This window comes from Notamacropus eugenii, chromosome 1, assembly GCF_028372415.1.
Source record: "Notamacropus eugenii isolate mMacEug1 chromosome 1, mMacEug1.pri_v2, whole genome shotgun sequence".
Taxonomy (NCBI): Eukaryota; Metazoa; Chordata; class Mammalia; order Diprotodontia; family Macropodidae; genus Notamacropus; species Notamacropus eugenii.
Genome location: NC_092872.1, coordinates 399,234,428 through 399,257,335, shown reverse-complemented (window position 1 = coordinate 399,257,335; position 22,908 = coordinate 399,234,428). Strand labels below are relative to the sequence as shown.

Sequence of the window (22,908 nt, the reverse complement as noted above, 5' to 3'; positions counted from 1 at the left end):
CACCCATCTTCCTAGGCACCTAAGATAATCCTATGGAGACTTACTATTTTCCTTTTTACTTTATCCCACAAAAAGCCATGAGAAGAAATATCAAGGTACTTTTTATGAGAACAGGAGCTAAATCACAGTGCTGGCTGGGATATGTCTGGTAAACAGCATGTGCTAATTGTAATGGCAATTTCAGAGAAATATGGAGTGGAAAAACTTACTAGGGATTAATTGGGAACATTCCTTTTTATTACATTTCAGAGTAAAAAGAGAATATTTTAAACCAGTTTTTAGGGGCACAGAACTGAAATACAATGATCAAACTGAGCCACATGGAAACTGAAATTGCAGGGAAGCAAATCAGCACCTAGGACAGTGCTCTGCATGTAGCCCGACAGCTAACCAATATTTGTTGATGGATTCCTGGGTGATGTGCTTCTTATGTTTAGACTACTCATTTCTACCTATGTCACATTCTTTTCCATTTTATAAAGCTGGAAGGGCATTCAGAAGTCATTTATCTTCTTCCCTTCTTTTCTTTTCCCTTCTATCTTCCTTTCCTGATGGATATCTACTTTATCTTTGGATCTTCCTATAACCTCTCTCATGTACTGTAGGGACTATGGTGGTGGATGCAATCAGCAAGACAGCTTGGGATATTTTTTTAGATTAAGTCTATTACACCTGAGCTCAGTTGTTACCAGATATCTCATAGCTCCACCATTCTACCTTAAATATTCACTCTCAGAGGTATTTTTTTCTCTCTTCAGTTTTGTGAGGTAGGATGGACAGTTCCATAATAAAGACCTGACTCTGCCATGTAACATACCACTCTACCTTGCTCCCAAGTCGATGTTGTTGTTTTACTATGAGCATATCAACTACACTGTCCAGGTTGAATGCTTCCAGGATGCTAGTCATAAATCTAGGGTCAGCTTTCTATAGAGAACAATGGAAGGAAGTTTCTTCTTGGTCTACCAGGACTGTACCTGTATCCTAGGAGAAAAAAAGAAGAGAAGGGGTCTAGCCCCTCTGGAAACTCTACTTAGATGTATTACATCCTGAGGACTCACTTAGCTTGCTTTAAATCAGTCATGCATCAGAAGTAAGCGCAATGCAACAACCAGTCTTGGCTCCTGAGGGCTAATGAGGAAACACACCTCTTTCCTTTCAGTAGAATGGTGGCACACTGTGGGTGTGGAATGATGTATAAGCTGTCACACATGCTTACTGTGTTTGTTTAGATAGACTTTGTTTCAACAAAGGGCACTTATGGGGGAGGAGTAATGGGAGATGAGAACAATGTTAAAAGGGAGCATTAATAATTATTCAGAATAATAATTTTTACCCCCCATCCCCAGCTGGTAGTTGAAAACGCTAAAAAAAAATGGGTAGCTGTATGTTTGCCAAACCACTAGTCAACAAGGCTATTGTCAGGCAGACTATTGCCAGGTACAGTGAACAGGAAGGGCATTTAATAATGACTCTCAAGTATTAAGTATATGCTGACTTGACTTCTTTTGCTCTAATTTTGAAGAGCTAGGAAGCCAGGAGGGGGAGAGCAGGTTGGAAATCATAGGATCACAGATCCAGAGCTGGACACAACTTCAAAGATCATTTAGTCCAATCCTCCCATTATACAGGTGAAGAAACAGAAATTGAGGGAGGTTAAAGGACTTGTTTAAGGTCTCATACAGGTGGTATCAGAAGCAAGATCTGAACTGAAGTGCTCTGTCTTCAGATCCAGTACTTTTTCCATTGTAACACATAACGCACACAACCAGTCCTCACATTTCCATAAACTTTAGAACTAGGCTCTGGGTTTCTTGAATATTAAAAACGGCACAAATTGGCAAAAACCAATTCATTTCAGGTGTAATGGGAAGCTCTGCTGGTATCTGCTTCCATACACTGATATTTCGGGAGCAGTTGGCCATGGACTCAAGGAACGGTTTTACAATCAGCCTTTGGCTACAAGAACATGCTTCAGAGTTGGGAACCACCCACATGCAAGGATGCTTCCCCCTATATGGCAGAATCATACTTTTACATTTGACTTAACCTTCCATGCCTTCTACCTTCCCTCTTTCAGCCTCTTCTGGATGTTCTCCAGAAAGTTTTTTCCAGCTGGCCTGGGAACAAGAAGAGAGCTTTCATATTTGTTGCTGTTGACTCAGATTAATGGAAGCATCTGCAAAAGTGGAATCCCAAACACCCAGAGGATAAATTTGTTGTTCTTGTGAAAATTTTCAAGTCCAGTTAACAAAGAGAACAGGCAGAATCAGAGACTGAGGTGGAGTGACAGGAGGATGGAGGATGGAGGAGTAAAAGATGAAGTATAAGGACAGGAGGGATAAGAACAAAGCACTGACTGTCATTTGTGAGAGAAGGATTGAAAAAGACAAGGGACCAGAGAACCAATCTGGTCAAAGTATAAAAATATAGTCTATAGGAGGAAGCCTGAGTAAGAATGTCCAAAGGTAATTTCTGCAATAGAATTAGTGACCTACATAGTTTCCTGAGTGGAAGGAAAACTGGAAACCATTGCAGATAGGTGGCACTAACGTTCACAGTGGAAGGATCTAGTTTTAAGTAAGAGATCTATGCTCAAGTAATAAAATTATATAAAAGGCCTTCGTACTTGGGGATATTCATGATACCCAAGGCTTTCTTACAAGTTAGACATAAGGCCAGGATAATTGAAAGTATTCTGATTTGATGTAACCAAGAAGTGAAAGGAACAGGCAATTCTGACTTGATTTAACCTGGCAATATGAGATTAGCTCTTCATTGCTTCTGTTGGTCTCCTGTAGTGCCAGCCCTTCAGAGCAATAGATTAGCTGACAAGGTGCTCATTTTGAAGGTTTCACCTACCATTAATATACCAGCTACCTGATAGGTTGTTACTTGTCCTTCTCTTTCTCCCTCTTGTCATGCCTCCCCCTCCCTCTTTCCCTTTTCTCTCTCTGTCCTCCCCTAGGGATCAACATTTTTACTTTTAAATATTACAAGAAATGGACTTGTGATTGTGTGACTCCTGGAATGCTTTCTAGAAGTTATCTTCTATTTTTCTAAATTTTATGTAGGTCTCTGAATTTCAGAGCCAGAACTCCTAGCTCCATACTCCCTACAGACTTTCTCATGACCTAGCCAAGAGCTCATTCAAGTCCAACAAGAGGTTCAATAGATATTGGCCCCACTGAAAAGCTTCTCTGTTGGTTTTCCTGTTAGCCCACATTGTGCTTGGGAAAGAAAGCAAGGACTGACTAGAAAAAAATTCTTTCTGGACAAGGGACAGTCCCTGAATAGAAAGAAGATCATTCAGGTAAGATCTTCATTTGTCACATGAAAGAAGAAAAGGAGAGAAAGTCACTTGACATCCTGAGATACTGAGAAATTGGGTAGATATTTTAAAAAAATCTTTATATGATATAGTTTGATTCTGGCTTTGCCTTGCTATCCTGAAGGTTACAATGTTTGGATTTTTTTTTTTATCAATGGAAGTTGATAGATTGGAACTCCTTAGTAGAAAACAAGTAAAACAGTTTGTCACCTAATAATATACTATGCTTTGGTTTCATTATTATAATTGTTGTTCACTGGACATGACTTTAGAAGAAAGTTGAAGATGAATACAAAATTTTGACCCTAGAATGTGATTTTCATGAACTACTTCTCACTTACTTTGTGAGTTTCAGAATAAAAAAATTCAATTAGGAATGTAATTTATTTTAATATTTTATTTTGAAGATCAAAGACATTGTCAGAACTTATTTAGTTATTATTTGTATGCTGCACATACTTCTATATATAGTATATATGTGTATACATGTATGTATATGTGTGTATGTATAGATGTGTAGGCGCATGCGCACATGTGTATGTGTGTTTCGGTTATTCTCTCCTTTAGAGCAGAAGATTCTTTTCAGAAGGGTGATTTCATTTATTGTTTTGTACCCTCAGGGCCTAGCACAATGCCTAGCAAATAGGTATTTAATAAAAGCTTGTTTATTGATAGGTTAGGATTCTTTTGGAAATATACCTTGGCTTAGAGGTTTCAAATACTGAACCTTTTAAAAAATTCTTTCTAAAAAAAAAAAAATCTCTTAAGCTACTGAACACATCTGTTTGATTGTGTTATAGTATCCATAACTGTGAATTAACTTACAGTCTTAATTGGTTAGTGGAAGAGGAGAAGAAAATAAACATTTGTGCCTATTATGTGACAAAACTGTGTTAAGTGCCTTACAAATATTAATCTCATTTGAGATATCAATAAGGCAAAGGCTGGTGACCTGGTTTTTAGAGGGGAAAGCTAGCTTTGGTCTGTTCCAAGGCCATATTTCACCTCTAACTTTGGGTACCTGTCTGACAAAACCAAAAACCCATTCTTAAGCCTGAGAAATTAGCTTAAAGTAGATGTTCTTTCAATAAAATGTTAATGGTACTGTTGTTTAAGGGCAGCTAGGTGGTACAGTGGATAGAGCACCAGTGCAGGTGTTAGGAGGATCTGAATTCAAATCTCACCTCAGACACTTGACACTCACTAGCTGTGTGACCTTGGGCAAGTCACTTAACCTCAATTGCCTCATCCTGGGTCATCTCCAGTCATCCTGATGAATATCTGGTCACTGGATTCAGATGGCTCTGGAGGAGAAGTGAGGCTGGTGACTTGCACAGCCCTCCCTCACTCAAAACAAAGTCAAGTGCAAGTTATGTCATCATTTCTCTGATGGCATGGTCTTCTTCGGCAAACACACTCTAAATGGCACTGTTGACATTCACAAAGAACAGAGTGCATAGGGGCCACTGTGTTTACTAACTTTGAAGATCTTCATTGAGGGTGAGGGTGAGAATAAGGAGTGAGTGGGCAGAAGACAAACAAATACAGGGCTATTCTCTGTGGTATGAAACATCTGCATTACCCAAGCTTTTGATGGCCTCCACACAAAGCACCATCCACATGGTATTTAGGCTACAGGCAGCCTCCTTTAAAATACAATAATGATGAGAAGCAGCTGTGCAGAATGGATAGACCAAGGTTTTTTAACCCTTTCTGTGTCATGGACCTCTCTGTCTGTCTGGCTAAGTCTATGAACCACTGTTCAGAATAAAGTTTTTAACCATAGAAAGTGCATAGGATCACAAAAGAAGCCAACTGTATTTAAATACAATCATTAACCTATTAAAAAGTTCCAATTTCATAGACCTCCTTCCTCTGAAATCTGTGCATCACAGTTTAAGAAATCCTGAGATAGTAGAGGTCTTGGAGCCACAAACACCTAGGTTCTATTCCTGCTTCTGACGCATACTATCTGTGTGATCCCTGGACAAGTTATCCTAGCCTCTCAGTGCCTTGACACTTAATATTAAAGTGAACACGAAATACAAAATTAATTAACAATAATAATAAAAGTGGCAGAATTGGTTTCATGGCGTGTCTGGGGAGGGAGTTTCCTCACAGGGAGTTCTCTACATGAACAAAATCATGGATCTGGAACAAGAATAAATGATGATAATAGTAATAATTGCAAAAGCAAATTTTTTTTTTAGAAAATTAAGATATATTTTTTCAGCAGAGTGAGGACCACAAAGTTCTTGGCAGCAAACTACCCTGCCCCCTCCCTGAATTCAATTTTTAGTTCCTAACTTAACAAAAAAACTTTCTTCTTAGTAAGGAATGCAAAATCATATTCATTATGTTTAGACCTCAGATCTTAGAGGTCCTCTGTTCTTAGATTTAGGTCTGGAAGGGACTTTAAAGACCATCTAATGCAACCCCTTAATTTTTTGCAGATGGGGAACAATGACCTTTAGAGGTGAAAAGACTTGCCTAAGAACACATGCTAAGTTGAAAGGCCAGGATTCAAACTGGTCCAAATCCAACACCTTTTCCAGTCTCCCATGGTAATTATAGTTAACCATTTGTGCCATATATAGACTTACCTGGGACACATATTCATGCTATCTCTTTATCTCTCACCAGAACTATTTTTACTTTGAAACATTTTTGTTTGTTTCTCCTATATTTCTTCCTTCCCACTCCAGGTAGGGCCCTTAGGAATAACTCCATCTGACATGCCATCTCTCTACTCCAAGAGAGCCCCTGATGGTTGTCTCTGCTTCATCTCCCCCATGTTTTCCCTGGAGTGTACTGTTTTTTAGCCACTGCTACAGGCTGGTGATTTCTGTCTTGGTGCTACTGTCACGCCATTTCCTGCTATGACCACTGCCCCAAGAGCCAGAGCAAAGGGAAGTTTCTATTTCAGAGCATTGCCTGCCTTCTTACTGATTATATATATATTAAAAAAAAAAGACAACAAGCAGATAAAAAAACCCCCTCTGTCCTGTGTGAGCGCATTGTGTACTTGATGGCACAGCAGGGAGCTAAAACAGTGACCCATTCAACAACTTGGAAAAGGAATGGGAACTCACACAGAAACTATCACTGCTAATTGTGGCAGAGACACCTGAAAGCAACAGGCCAGAACGGCCTCTTTATGCCCTAGGGAAAAGACCATAGCTACCAAGAAAGTTGGGGGGCAGGAAGACTAGCTCTGCAAAAGACAGAAGTTTCATTAGACTTTCTAATTAGAATGGAGATCCAAAAGAGAGAAGGGTAGGTGCCTTCCCTGACCACTGAACAAGAAAGTCTGAGGCAGAAACAGAAACCAGTTAGTGGAGAAAGGGATGAACTCAATTTTAGCCTTGACTTTCTGCTGATACTTAGGTGTTTCCCAGGATCTGATGATAGCTCCTACTATGTTTCAAGCTCAGTACTAAGTGTTGGAGATACAAAGGAAGACAGAAACAGTCTCTGATCTCAAAGCACTCACATTCTAGTGGGGAGATACTGTGTCAGTCCCTTGTCAGACATAATGTGATCTATAGGAAGGAAAAGTCTGAAATTTCAGGTATTATGGAAGACTTGGGCAGGTTTTTCTGGTGGAAGGAAATTTCCCAGAGTTGCTCAGATCCTATCACAAAGGTGGCTGCTTACTCTGCTAATCAAAGACTAGGGGAAAATCAATGTTCTGTGTGTCCTTTTAAATGGAACTTTTCCATTTTTATTGATAACCTTTGTTTTTCATCATCTTTATTTCTGAATGTATCAAACACTTCCCTCCCTATGAGTCAACCTTTGCAATCAGAAAAAAAAAGCAGTTGAGAAGAGCTAACTAATACCTCAACTGAGGTGACATAAAATGTTCCATGCTTGTCATCCCCTGTCTCTGCAAAGAAGGGAGGGAATTGCACTTTCTATTTCTGCTTTGGGGTCAAGCTTGGTCAATATAATTACACAGCAATATACTTCATTTTTTATTCTTTTCATTTATATTATTATAGTCATTGTACGCATTATTTTAGTAGTTTTCTTACTTTGCTTTGGCTAGGTTAATATATAATGTGTAACTAACCTTTCCAGGTTTCTCTGAATTCTTCATATCTATCCCTAGAGTAATATTCCATCATATTTGCAAACCATTATTGCTTATCCATTCCTCTGCCACTGGGCATCTGCTTTGTTCCTAGTTCCTTGATATCACAAAAAAGCGCTGCTACGAATATATGGTCATACTTATTGTCTTTGAGTTCCTTGGCAATGCAATCTCTGGGCCAAATGGTATGACAGTTTAGTTGTTTTTTAAGCATAATTTTATACTGAAGTAGCACTTTACAAAGCATCCAGTCCTACGGGCACATATCTAAGGAGGTCAGTTACAGAAAGGTCCCATATAATCTCCATACCATGCCATACATTTGCTCTCCAACCATAATCTTTATCACCCTTCAAGCAGAATCTTGAACTTCAGTGCTCAGTTCCTTGGTTAGTTAGTTAGTTAGTTCTGACAGGTAAGTTTTTGTGTCATCTTGCTCTTTAAGCCACTTTCCAGTCATCTCCAAATCATGCTGCTCAGGTATATATCTCCCTTGCTCTACCTTTCCATCATCCCTTTATGTGCTCTCTTCTCCCATTACAATGTAAGCTCCCTGAAGGCAGAAACTGTCTTTTTATATTTGTATTCCCAGCACTCAATACAATGTCTGGCATATAGTAAGTGCTAAATAAATGCTCCATCCATCCAGCCATCTGTCTGTCCGTCCATCCATTCATCCATCCATCTTCTCTACCTATCAAATTATTCACTGGACTGTTTGGAAGAATAAACATTGGAAACAAAGTGGGTGCCCATTATTTTTTGAAAACAACCAATCAAGTTGTGGTATATGAATGTAAATGAATATTACTATACCCCAAGAAACAACAAAAATGGAGAAATCAGGTAAAACTTAGTAAGACTTGTTTGAATGGCTACAGAGAAAAATAAGCAGAATCAAGAAAACAATATAGATACTGATTCTAATGATGAAATATAAAGAATTAAAGCACTAAGTGAAAACCAATTCTGAGTAATTGCAACGACAGCCTGAGTCCAGGAAAACATTGTATATTTTATATAATACACCTCCCTCCTTTCATTAGAGAGGTAGATAACTATTCATGTAGATGCTACATATTTTCTAGATGTGGTTATTATGTTAGTTGATTTTGCTTAATTATTTTTTTTTTGGTTGTTACAAGGTAAGGCTCAATGTAGGGAGTAATAATTGTGATGTAAAAACAAAAGGCTTCAATAAAATCTATTTTTTTTTCTCTACAAAAGAAGAGGCTATGGTGAATTTGCTTGAAAGGACTTGGCATATCACTCATTCTCTCAACATATACATATTATTTACTCTGAGCCCCTCATAGGAACCCAAGTCATCAGAATCTTAAAACCCACAGGCCAAGACTCTGTGGTAAAGAGATTTTCCAAGACACACAGATATCCCTGAGAAGTTGCACCAATCACACTACAACTGCTTCTTGATCCACTTGTCACTTCTTGAGAGGCAGAGCCTTTCCTTGTCTGACCGTCAGGCAGCTGGGTATTGTCACTCTTTTCCCCAAATCTGTCAGGTTCACAGAAAAAAGGTCTGGTCCCTGGAGTCCTCTCTAGCTAAGTTTTCTATTTAGACCGAGTCCCTGATTAATAGTAATAATTACTAACATTTACATAACTCTTACAGATTCATTATATATTTTATGTAATTAATATATATTAATGTACATATAATTACATATACATTAATTAATTTATATTTATAATATATAAAATAGATTATAACAGATTTATCATATAACTATACAATACATAGTACTTATGATGTGCCAGGCACTGTGCTGAGTGGTATAATAATAACTGTTGTTCAGTTGTGTCTGACTCTTTGTGACCCTATTTGGGGTTTTCTTGGCAAAGACACAGGATTGATTTGCCATTTCCTAGTCCAGCTCATTTTACAGATGAGGAAACTGAGGCAAATAGGGTTAAGTGACTTGCCCATAGTCATGTAGCTGGTAAGTGTCTGAGGCCAGATTTGAACTCAGGAAGATGAGTCTTTTTGACTTCAGGTCCAGCGCTCTATCCACTTAGCTGCCCCCAATAATAATAACAGCTAACATTTCCATAATATTTACTACATGCCAAACAGTGTGCTAAACACTTTACAATGACTATCTCATTTGATCCTCACAACTACCCTTGGAAGTAGGGGTTATTGTTATCCTCATTTTACAGATAAGAAAACTGAGGTGAACGGACAGTATGTGACATGCTTAGGGTCACAGCTTGAAAGTATCTGACGCTGAATTTGAACTCGACTCCTCCTGACTCCAAGCTGGTACACCCAGCTGTTCTGGTTGACACATGATTGTTGGCAGATGAGTCAGCAACCACTGATACTGTGGGTGTGGTGCCTTACTTCTGTAATTATAATAGCTCACTTTATATAGCACTTTTAAGACTTGTAAAGTGCTTTTAAGTATTACCTCAATTAAAAACCTCAAACAATTCTGTGAAGTGGGTTCTATTTTTTTAATCCCCATTTTACAGATGAGAAGACTGAGGCAGAGAAAAGTGAAATGACTTGATCAGTCACACAATTAGTAAGTGTCTGAGGCTAGATCTGAACTCAGGTCTTCCTGACTCCAAGTTTAGCACGCTATTCACCTAGCTGTCTTTATGAAGTACTGATCACTGGAGAACAAGGGAGCCATGGGACTATAAATAGCCAGGGGGAGGATTTCTTTCTGGCAGATTATTGTTCTGAAATGGTTTCTGCCACCACCCTCCCCAATCCCCCCACTCCTGCCTTCACTGCACAGTGCCCCCAGCTCGGACAATCGACTGCTGTGTGCCATTCCTTCTCATCAGTGCTATAGAAAAGAACTGAGGACCTCTTCACTGAATTCTTAGATTGCACGAATAGTACTAGAGCAGTAGATCATGTAGATATCTTTCATTTTTTGGCAAGTTGGTGACACAATTTATGTTTTGGTTTACCTTTCCCTGGGGAGATTATAAAGCAGCAGTGGGAGATCCTCCTCTACCCCACCCCCTTCTAAACCCCAACATCTTGGTACACAGTTCAGCATCCTGGAGATGTTGGGGTTAACTTGGGAAAGGGTGTCCAAACTAAATAGTACTCAGGTCAAAAGAAATAGTACAGGCAAATTTGCAGTCCCAGAAATCTATTCCCCTGACAGTCTCTGGGGTTTACTTTGTATTTATTTGTATGTGCGTGTATATGGGGAGGCAGCTAGATGGTGCAATGGATACAACACTGGGCTCAGAGTCAGGAAGACCTGAGTTCAAATTCAGCTCAGACACTTCCTAGCTGTATGACCTTGGGCAAGTCACTTTGCTCATTTTGCCTGAGCTTCTTCATCTGTAGAATGAGCTAGAGAAGGAAATGACAAACTACTCCAGTATCTTCACCAAGGAAATCCCAAATGAGGTCAAAAAGTTAGATATGACTGAAATAACTGAACAGCATGTATATGTACATGTTTTATGTACACACACACACACACATACACACAAGGGTGTATGGGGTGTTCAGGAGGACTAGCACCCCTGGTGTGAGTGCTTGCTGATCCCCTTTCAGGGTCGCTCATCCACCTTTGGTGTCTACCTGCCACCCACCTCTCACCTGTGACTCCAAGAAGTTGTGGTAGGCACAGTGGTCACACCCCAGTAAGCTGTCTTAGCAGACAGACTGACCCAGGTTGAGGGTAACCAACAGGTCTCAGATGTGTTGGAACATTAGGGGGACATCTATCCCAAGCATGTGAAGATTTTCCCCTGTGGAATGGGTAGATGAGAACAATTTGTTCCACCAGCCATGAAGATGGCTGAAGCAGGCTCTGTGGAGTGCTAGGAGCTCCATCAGACATCAAAGATGCCAAGATCACCCACTGAATCCTGTGCCATCCCCAGTTGTCCTGACTTTGGACCTGCCATTGGACTTCAATGACACAGGAAGAGAGGGTAAGACTGATGAATTTGTACAACTTTGCCTCACTTAAATCCATCCCCATGATTGGTCCTCTTTGATAATGAAGGACAAAAAATGACAATAGACACACAAATCTACATATATGTAAAAGTGGAAAGGGAATAAGCATTTACTAAATGCCTATTATGTGCCAGGGTCACACAGCTAATCCTGACTCCAGTCCAAGAGCCACCTAGCATGTGTGTATATGACATATATATGCCTATATCTATCCACCTGCCACCTAGCTTTCTTGATAGAATGTGAGGTTGTCAACAGCAGGGGCTGTTTATTTTTTGCCTATGCATCCTTTATACAATACCTGGCATATAGTCTGTACTTAAGTACCTGTTGATCAATTAATTGGTAACTAGATATACTGATCAAACAAAATGGGGCTTGAAATCATAATGCTGTCAAGTGAAGACTGAGAGAAAGTAGAGACAATTAAAGCTTCAGCTCTGGAGACTACTTTACCTTTCCTTGACTTAGACCTTGGCAATATGGACTCCTGCTGGTCCAGTCTCGCTCCGATCCCTGGGGGTTCTTGGTTTTGTAAATTGAAAAGCAAGGAAATATAATACTACTCATGCCATGCTGTGGTGAATACTGGGTTATTTAAAGTCTAGATGTTCCAGTTTCTTTAGATAAGCCCCTCAGCATAGAACGACACATAAGCACTTTCTGGTACAAATGTACTTGAAATCTCAAAGTGGGGTATACTCCCTGCCCTGGGTCTTCTCTCTCCAGTGCTGGCATAAAACACCTTTGGCTTGTAGAGGCTGGGAGCAGGGGCTAGGAGGTGGGGTTGTTGTATAACATTGCTGTCATGTATTCAGAATAACGTCTGTCGGATCATCTTAACCATCCCCAGCTCCAAAAAATTTCTCTGGCTCCTCATTTGGATTGAATTTAATTGTTTCAGTTAAGCATTTGGAGCTCTTCACAACCCATCTCCCTCTTATATTTCTGATTTTCTTACCTGTTCCTCCTCTCCATACATTCTTCAGTCTAACCATGCTAGCTTACCCGCAGTTCTCATACAGGAAGCTTCATCTCCAGAGCTCTGCACACTCTCACTCTCATGCCTGGAATGTTCTCCATCCTAACCTCTGCTTCTTAGAATCTCTGGCTTGTTTTAAGATTCAACTCCAGTGCTATTTCCTACAGAAGGCCCTTCCCATTCCCCTCTGTTGCTCCCATCTACTACTCATGTCCTGTCTTTGAAGGTTATTGTCCATCATCTACTCTGCATGTTTTGTATGTACCGATTCGTATACCTGTTGTCTTCTACATTAAAATGTTAGCTCCCTGAGGTCAGGAATTATTTTGTATATATTTTGTGTGTGTGTGTTTCCCAGCCCTTAGGACAATATCTGGCAAACTGTAAAGAAGTTCTTCATAAATGCTGATTGACCATGCTAATTATCATAGCTAACTTTTAGATAACCTGTTTACAATGGCAAAGCTCTTTACATCCATTATCTCATTAGAAATAAGAACAGGCAGAGCATAGTAGAAATTCTTAGATTTTGGTCACACAGGGCAGGTGGAAACACACATGGGCCTTCCATGTTGCTGGCACTAGATGGTGATTTCAACCTGTAGTATATGCGATCTTGATGAAACTGGCATAGTGTTAAATGAATCCACCTGGCCACATGAATTGGCGCAGGATCAGAGACATGTAGAACTGGAATTCATATAGGTCTTTTGGTCTATCTCCATCCCTCTAGGAGGATTTCAATGGAACCCATGCCATATTGGTGCCTACCTGGTTTTTAAAGACAGTTGGCTTCTCAGTGGATACTGTCTACTGGATTCCTAGGATACATAGAGACATGTCCCTGGGAGACACAGAGGGAACTGAGGAAAGTTATTTGAATGGGCTAGGAAGGCAGCTGGCAATAATAATGATAATAGCTAGCATTTATACAGCACTTTAAGATTTGTGAAACACTCTGCATGTTACCTCATTTGATTCCCACAACAACCTTGTGAGGTAGGTACTCTTATTATTCTTATCTTATAAATGAGGAAATCAGGGCAGCTTGATCAGTCCCATCTCTAGCAAGAATGTGAGGCAGGACTTGACAGATATTCCTATCCCCAAGTCCAGCATTCTTTCCCCTGTGCCATGTAGCATAATCTATAGACTCTCTTATGAGACTGAATTCAAGAATTAACCCCATCTTCCCTGCAGGTTGGAAACCCTGGAAAGGCATTATGCTGCTGCCTGGGCAAAGAGACTGGCCAAGTCATGTAACAAAAGGAGCGGAAATTAATTTTTAAAATGTTACCTTCTGCCACCTGTTAAATCTGTGTTTCTAATCCTTTAATTCCCTAAAATAAGCCCAGAGTGATTTAAATTATTATACAATTCCTTTTTTGGGATTATACATTTTAATCACAATTATATGAGGAATATTTGATTTGTCACCTAATCAGAAAAAAATAATTCCCCAAGAGATGCTTAATAACCATTTAAACTACTAAGGGCCTGATTAGAGAGGGGGATAAGACTGAAGGTGCTACACTGAGTAAACTCGTACTCCAAGCACCTTTTAACAGGTAAGCTCAGTAGTTGAGAAATGAGCTACAGAGGATTTTCTGTAGAAAAATCTTCTCATTTAGGTAGGCTTTTCTAGGCTTCTTTCTCTGAAACAGCTTTGAAACAACACTGATCCTGTGTTCCTTTTTATCTTTTTCATAAACTTTCCCCAAATCCTGCCATGTCTTAGTAAGGAGCTAAACACAGTTGCTTCCTAGAGGGGAATCTGCTGATAGACACTCATAAACACTGGATGAGAAGTTCTAGAAAGGGTGTCCCTCTTTTCTGAACACTTTATTTTATAATTAACCAAGAGCAAGAGGGCCCTTTAAGACATTTTTTACTGTACACCATTTATTATGTTTGCTTCTCTCCATCCTTCATATTTTAAGATGATAGTAATGAAGATGTGTGAGAGATGCTGTAGAGAAATGATGAGATTTAGCAACTGACTGGATATTTGGGGAGATAGAGAATGAAGAGTGAGGATGGCATTGGAGTTGGGAACCTGGGTGATCAGAAGAATGGTGTTCTCAACAGCAGTATGGAAATCCATGAGAGAAGGACCCAGGTGGGAAAGATAATAAGTTCTGTTTTGCATATGTTGAGTTTGACATATCTACAGGAATCCACTTTGGGATTCTAATAGTCAGTTGATAATGTGGGACTGGAGCTCAGGGGAGAAAATAGGCTGGACATACAGATCTGGGAATCATTGTCATAGAGATGATAGTTGAACCTGTTGGAGCTCTCACCAAGTGAGAATATAAGGAGAAATGAAAAGGCACAAGATCCACAGTTATAGTCAAGAAACATTTATTGAATGCCTTTTTTTTGCCAGGCATTGTACTACACACTGGGGATATTAAAAAAAAAGAAAAAGACTATCTTGCCTTCAAGGAACTCAGAGTCTAATGGGGGATAAAACAAGCAAACAAACATATACAAACTACATACACACACACACACACACATATATATATACACAAACACACATATGCACATACACATTTACATCTATCTCTCTCTCTATACACACTCACATATATATCAGATAAATAGGAAATAATTAATTAAGGGAAGGCATTAGAATTCAGAGGGGTTGGGAAAGACTTCCTGTAGAAGATGAGATTTTAGTTGGGACTTAAAGAAAGAGAGGTCTGTAGGTAAAGTTGAGGAAGCTGGGCCTGTGCTTTAGGAAAAATCACTTTAGTGGCTGAATGGAGGATGGATTGGAGTAGAGAGACACTTGAGAAAGGCAGACCCACCACCAGGCTATTGCAATAGTCTCAGAGTAAGGTGATAAGGGGCAGGGTCAGAGGAGAGAAGGGGATGCATTTGATAAATGTTAAAAAGGTGAAATTTACATGCTTTGGCAATAGATTGGATATGGTATATGTGGGGAGATGGTGAGAGATAGTGGAGTTGAGGATGACACCTAGGTTGTGAGCCTGAGGGATTTTGACTGGGTGTGTCATAGATATAATAAAGAAGAAATAATACAGATATTATATGACATAATAAAGAAGACTAAGAAGAACTGTCAGGTAGGAGAACCAAAAGTGATCAGTCATGAAGACCCAGAGGGTAGAGAGGGGGAGAATGTGGTCAATAATGTCAAATACATCCCAAATTCTGATTCTTTGTAACCCCATTTGAGATTTTCTTGGTAAAGATACTAGAGTAGTGTCATTTCTTTCTCCAGCTCATGTTACTGATGTGGAACTGAGGCAAATAAGGTTAAGTGACTTACATGGGGTCATATAGCTAGGAAGTGTGAGTTTTGAACTCAGGAAGATGCTTCTTCCTGACTTCAAGTCTGGCACTATATCCACTGCACCACCTTGCTGCTCTATTAAGCCGAATATGTTATCTCAATAAAGGAAAATCCAGGTACTTATAACCATATTTTTCCCATGTGATTTCAACTTTGGGGATATTCTGTATTCCTTCCAAGGGTGAGAGAACTAACTGATACCATGGCCTTGGGGTGGACTCATGATATCTTTTTCTTATTAAGCATCAGCTACATTATTTTTTCTCTCTGAAATTTAAACTCTCCTACCTCCAAATGGAGTTGTCACAATGTCTTTCAAATGAATAGAAAAACCTGGTCCAATTCAAGCAATATTGCTACACTGCATTTTGTAAGCATTTCCTCCCTCCGCCTTAAAAATCAACCTTTTTTTCAAATATTAATCAAGGATGTTTCACAACTGATTCACTAAGCAGGTAGGGATCCCCTCCATCTTATTGCATAGAGAAACTAAGTTATATATAGTTTGAACAGCTTTCCAGTGGTCAGGTAGCCTCTAGGAACATGACTCTCTCATGGGCCCCTGAAGCCCCTCCTTTCTCATTAGCCAAGGAAAGTTATTAATTAACAAGTGTGAAAAATGCCTGAGTAGCATCCCTGGATCACGTCAAACCAATTTGGACAGTTAGAAGATGGGAAGGTGGAAAGGAGAAGATCAGTAGGGGGACAATTATATCTGGGCCAAGTCCCTTGGACTTACTCCAATATTACTTCCCCTCACTTAGACCTAGCTTGACTGTCTCAGATAGGGTACTGAGAGCCCAGACAAAGACTCTCCTCATCCCTGACCTATGGCAGCCTCTTACCAAACTGATCATCCGAATTGAAGGGATAAAAACATGAAGGTGAATGGTAAATACTGGGGGAAAGGATTGCTCTGAAATCTACAAAGTTCTGAAAGATCGCAGGTCATCATAGGCTATACAAGCTAGCACTTGTGAGAGGACAAATGAAGGAATTGATAAACCCTGCTCTAATTAGAGGGGCAGCTAGGTGTATCTACAGAGTGCTGGCCTGGAGTCAGGAAGACTCATCTTCCTGAGTTCATATCCAGCCTCAGATGCTTACTACACCCTGGGCAAGTCACTTAACCCATTGGCCTCAGTTTCCTCTTCTATGAAATGAGCTGGAGAAGGAAATGGGAAACCACTCCAGTATCTTGGCCAAGAAAACCCCAAGAGGGTCATGAAGGGTCAGACATGACTGAAATGACTAAACCAGAAAACCCACAAGTACTAGTTAGAATTGAGATCCATCCCTGCACAAAGCTGAAAGCACGAGGTTGCCATAGACTGCTTGAGAGCTTTCCTCTGGGAGAGAAACATTCTGCAGCATTTGGGTGAAACGCATACTATTACCACTGGAACAATAAGGTGAAAAACAAAAACAGAACCTTTCTGGTGGCCTCACTCTGCTTCCCTGTCCTTGCTTCCCTGCTTATCTTAAAGCAACAGTGGACATTATGATCATTGGGCATTACTGCTGCCCCAAAACAGAACAAAAAGAAAAAAATGGTTAATAATGTCAATAATGTTGAATACATCCATTAAGTAAAAAATCTTATCTCAATAAGGGAAATCCAGGTACTTGCAACTGTTCTCGTAGATTTCAGCTTTGGGGATTTCAGCATTCCTTCCAAAGATCAGAGAACTAACAGATATCGTGGCCCGGTGGTGGACTCATGGCATACTCTTCTTGTTCAGCATCAGATACATTATTTTTATCTCTGGAATTTAGTTTCTGCTTCTACCTCCAACTAAAGTTGCCACAAGGCCTTCGAACCAAATAGAAAAACCTAGTCCAATTCAATGAATATAGCTCTACTACATTTTGTGGGAATTTTCTGAGGCCCTGGAGCAGTTTCTACTCCAGGCTGCCAGACTGAGCAATGGGGAGCCAGGGTGAAGCATTTTTAATTGCCCTTATAAGAAGTCTGGGCATTGCTTCCCTTGTACTTAAGAACATGCCTAAGCTACCTATCTACTTAGAACTTAGAGATGCAAAGACAGAATTATTTTCCCATGATGAATTTCATATGGAAAGAGAGCCCCCTTGGTGTCTTTTCATAACTGTAATTATTTACATTTGAAAATAACAAATCTAAATTCAAATCAATAGAGAAGTGGATAAATACCATATTAAGCACAGTGGACAGCATGTTGGATTTAGAATCAAGAAGATGTAAGTTCCAATCCTGCCCAATACTTTCCAGCTATGTAACCCTGGGCAAATCAACTTATTTTTCTCAGCCCCCATTTCTCTCATCTGTAAATGGGCAGAGCAATAGCAATGACCTTTTAGGGTTATTGTGAGGATCCAATGAGATAACATTTAAAGTGCTTATAATACTTTAAGGTTATACAAATACCATTAAAATATGACAGGAAATTATGAAACAATGAAGATGGATAAGTATATGAATTACAAAGAAATCTGGAAAATAACTTTTTGATATTATACAAAGCCCTCAAAAAGCAGAAACGGAAGAATGGATGGAGTACACAATAATTAAGAGTTATATATGGAAAAATGAGTAAGAATGAACAGACTGATGTGGCCCTAGAGAGATTGAAAAAGTGAGAGTTGGCACAGTAACATTTATAGCTCTCTTTTATCAGGTTGGACTGGCCTAATCTGGTTGAAACTGACCATTTCTAATTTTAAAATATAGTCCTTGGGCTTCAACTCAATGCAGTTATACGGAGAGAAATATTTATTTAGAGTACTGAAAAGTGAAAGAAAGAGGAAGAGGAGAAATGAGAAAAATAAGAGGCCTTTATAATGGGGAGCAAAATCCAAAGGCTTTTAAGTATTAAGGCTGGGAGACATTTGGCAATAGAAACAGGGAGGAAAAATGTCTTCTTTTCTCCCTCCTCCTTATTCAGGTAATGTAAGACACGATTTAATGATTATTAGTTGTAATTTTCTTCTAGACCTGTAATTTCATAGGGAATTCCCATTGTGGAATTTTCTCCACTGATGCAGATCAAGCACTCCTCTGTAATATATCAACCAACCAATCAACTAATTAATCAATCAATAAGCATTTATTAAGAGACTAATATGTGCCAGCCACCATGCTAGGCACTAGGGATATGAATACAAAGAGAGAAACAATCCCCACTAGGAGTTTTTTTACATCTTTACTCTTATGGCCTTATAATGTCAGAGCTGTTTTTCTGTTTGTTTTAGAGGACATAACCATCTCCCATCTCTATTGCCTTTCCACTAGTTGTCCCTTGTGCCTGAAATGCATTCCTATTTCACTTCAACCTCAGAGAGTCTATTTCTTTTAAGTGATTTGCTCATGGTCAGTAATATATGTAAAAGACAAGACTTGAACACAGATCTTCTTGACACCAAGGTCAACCCTCCATTCACCATATCATGCTATGTCCAATTATAACTCATTAACATCATCAATTTAGAGAGAAGTTTCCTACCAATGCTCACTCAAATCACAAGTTATCCTGAGATACAATAGGTGCTTTAACAATGTCACATCAGCGCTAAGGATCTGTGTGTGTGTGTGTGTGTGTGTGTGTGTGTGTCTATGTGTGTGTCTCAGATGAAGTCTCCTGAGAGATAGAAGGCCACTAGCTTGGGAAGCTTGGAAACACTCAGTCCAAGTATATTACAAGAGCAAGGAAGGCAGATTTGGAGGAGTGGTATTTAAAGGCCAGATGGTCTATCCAAGCTTACTACACCTTCCAGTTACCACTTTTAGAGGGAATGTACACCCCTTTTTTCCCCCCTTTCCCCATCTGTGATGAACTACAACTCACACCTCTGACTTGGTGGTGATAATTAAATATTATCTGCCTGTCACTTGGCACACATGTTGTGTGTGTTCTCAGACTTTAATGAGCTGGTATTTGTCTCCTGTAAGCAAAAATATTTCTTTGAGCCTCTTGTTTTTCAAATTGGGGTGAGCAGTTCAAGTGAAGATTTCATGCTATTTTTTAAAAAAAGTCTGCTTGCTGGCAAGTCTTATCTAAAGAAAACCTGCTTTTATTAAGGGTCCATGGAGAGCAAAGAGATTTTCATGAAGAATTATTTCATAGGTTCACAAATTTAGACCTAGAAGTACCTTAGATGTGATCTCATCCAAATTTCTCATTTTCTAAATAAAGTTATTATTGTCCTGGAGAGGTTGAATCACTTGATCAAAATCACACAAGAAACAGAATTAAGATCTGAACCTGGGTCTTCTGGCTTCAAAACCAGCCCTCTTTTTCCTGCACCACTTTTCAGATATTATGATCAACATTCAGAGCCCAGTACTATTTATGTAAATGGTAGGTGCTTAATAGATGCCTGTCAAATAAATGTTGAAAGAATGGTATTTCTTTCATGTTTATTGTTAAGATTCAAAGGGTGGAAGACAGTAGGGGAGCAAAAGTGGTGGAAGGAGCTAAAACAAAGATAGAGGGCAGTATTTTTCTGTGGTTTGGAGGATCGAAAGGTCTCTTCTTTCTCTCCCTTTCCCTACTTAAAAAATAATTAAACTTTTACACTGAGAATTAGGTAAAACAAAACAAAACAATACTACAAAGCAGTATTAGATAGAAAAGCAATTGGCCTTTTTTATGCTCTTCTTCTTGAAGTGTACTCTGCTATTTTCCCCGATCATGAGATTTATAACCAGTGCATTCTTTGCAGCTGTTCCTGGAGCATTCAGGTTCGGCATGAACCCTCTCTCAGTCACACAGCCAGGTTTATAGACCAATACAGTCTTTCATGAATAGTTCATAAATCAGAATTGGGGCTACTGCAGAGTTTGCCAAAAAAGATATAATTAGGGGGCTATAGGACTGGGTCCAGACTGCATGACAAGCAGTTTTAATATTTATCAATAGATGGTAAAGTGCTTAGCACCCTACCTAAGGATGTAATTAACCACAGAACAGAGAATCTGAGCCCTGGATTTGCCTTAGAAAGAAGGCACTCAGTTTAATTGAGAATTGCTTATGTCAGGTGAGAGAGAGTCTGTGTCTACCTCTCTCACCTGACATAACAATTAACTGGGAGTTTCTTTTTATAAACACTGTGTGGCTTCTTTTTCTATGTGGTTAATTACTTCCTTGGGAGGTTTCCTTTAATACTTTCCATAACAAGGCCATTATTGTCTTTAGCATAATCACTGGCTCATTTGCTTTTGTGCCCTTCCTTTGCCTTGCTCTCATTCTGACTCTGCCTCTGGAAGCTAGCAGCAGCTGCGGCGGGTAGTCTTTCCTTCCACCTCCCCTTCCCCCACACATTGCTGGTGCTTAGGGCTAGAAACAGGGGCCATCAAGCTTAGAGAGCCTTCCTCCCTCCCTTCTTCCCTCCTTCCTTCCTTCTCTCCCTCCCTCCTTCCTTCCCTTGCCTTCCTTCCTTCCTTCCCTTCCTTCCCTCCCTCCTTCCCTCCCTCCTTCCTTCCCTTGCCTTCCCTTTCCTGGCCTTCCTTCCTTCCTTCCTTCCTTCCTTCCTTCCTTCCTTCCTTCCTTCCTTCCTTCCTTCCTTCCTTCCTTCCTTCTTTTCTTCCTTCCTTCCTTCCTGGAGGACAAGAGTCATGTAGTTATACAGTGGGCACAGTACTGAACTAGGGGTCAGGAAGACCTGGGTTTAAATATCACCTCAGTCACCATTTAGTGTGACTCTGAGCTGGGCAGATCACTTTACCTCTCTGGTGGTCAGTTTTTCCATATGTAAAATGGGTTTAAATTTGATGACCTCAAAGATCCCTTCTAGTTTGAAATCTAGACTCTTACAAAACAGAAAGTTTGAGAATCTCTGTTGTGAAATAAAACATTCTATTCTTCCCTCTCACCTACCCCACTCCTTTCCTTTTGCGAGAGCCCCCAACCCCCACCCCAGTCCCAGGCTCTTCCAATGCTACTGTAGATGCCCAGGGTGGGGAAGGGAACCAGCCAAACACCTACAAGATTATCAATAAGTGATTGTTGTACTTTGTGAAACAAGCAGGAATGAGAAAATAAAACACACACACACACACACACACACACACACACACACACACACACACACTGTCATGAATCCTGGTAGGAAAGTGCTAGGATTTTAACTTCACTTCAGGAAAGAGAAAATATCATAATAGTGTGAATGTGAGCACTGAGCATGGCACTTTGGAATCCTATGAAAACCCAAAGCAAAAAATAAACAAAAAAATAAAAGATTGCCATTAGTGGGGTCAGGACACAATTAGATTCATGATTAGCGGACATTACAAAGAACTAGGAAATTAAGAGGATTCACTTATGTTAAACAACACCCCAGTCCTCTTCGTGGAGCAGGAGGAAAAACTTGGAGCAAACTTAGCAGTGCCCTGTTGAGGATCAGATTATCTGGGCCTGGTGCCTACTTCTTGGTAGCTGTAAATATTCCTGCCTTCCCCTTTGAACCTGTCAACTTGGCACTGGCCGGGCAGGGCAGGCTCAGGGTGAAGGTCAGCTCCTGACCTCTCATCTGAAATGCATGGCACCAAAAGGTCTGTCAGGATCAGTCATTCAGTAGACAATGTCAGGGACTCTTTTGTGATGGTGGGTGTTTGACTATCTGAAGGCAGCATCAAGCCCTCTGTCACCCCAAGCTGCCTTCGAAGGGAGCCCATATCAGCATGAGGATGCGATACTCACCATCTAATTTGTTTCAAGGAAATGTTACAACAACATTTGACAATAGTATGGGAGAGGTCTTTCAGTAGTAAAAGGACTCATGACTAAAGTACATACAACCCTCTGTTCTTGAGGGACTGGGAATTGGAAGACTTTTTGCTCACCTCCCTCATTATCCTTGTTATCAGCACAGGAGGTTTCCATGGCAACGTTGCATCCGGGCCCTCTCCAGCCGGTCTGGCAGACACACTGCCAGCTGTTCTGACCGAGTGTGCATCTCCCATTGCCATTGCACAAATCGGGGCAGCCATCTGGTTGAAGAAATAAAGAAGTTAAGTACAAGGGACACAGATCCACACTATAAATTTGAGGGCCATGCAAAGGGAGAACGAAGTCACTGTACATTCACGGGGCCATCCTTGGAGGTAGAGGGTGGGGAGGAGATAATGTCCATCTTAGAAACAGAGTTGGGGGAAGCGGGTTACACATGCAGCAGGGAGTACATGAAAGGGGATACGCACCATGGAGATCTGCTGCCACTGCCCTATGTGATTGGT

At 40.1% G+C, this 22,908-nt stretch overlaps 1 protein-coding gene across 10 annotated transcripts in view; it reads right to left on the bottom strand.

The window, feature by feature from the left end:
- The window catches only part of LOC140518610 (teneurin-2), a 678,931-nt gene that overhangs the window by 61,150 nt on the left and 594,873 nt on the right, over nt 1–22,908 (bottom strand). For all 10 annotated transcript variants that reach the window (XM_072630913.1, XM_072630906.1, XM_072630907.1 and 7 more), the window contains one exon: nt 22,516–22,662. In XM_072630913.1, coding sequence (XP_072487014.1) covers nt 22,516–22,662 — 147 coding nt within the window. The remainder of the gene's footprint in view (nt 1–22,515; nt 22,663–22,908) is intronic.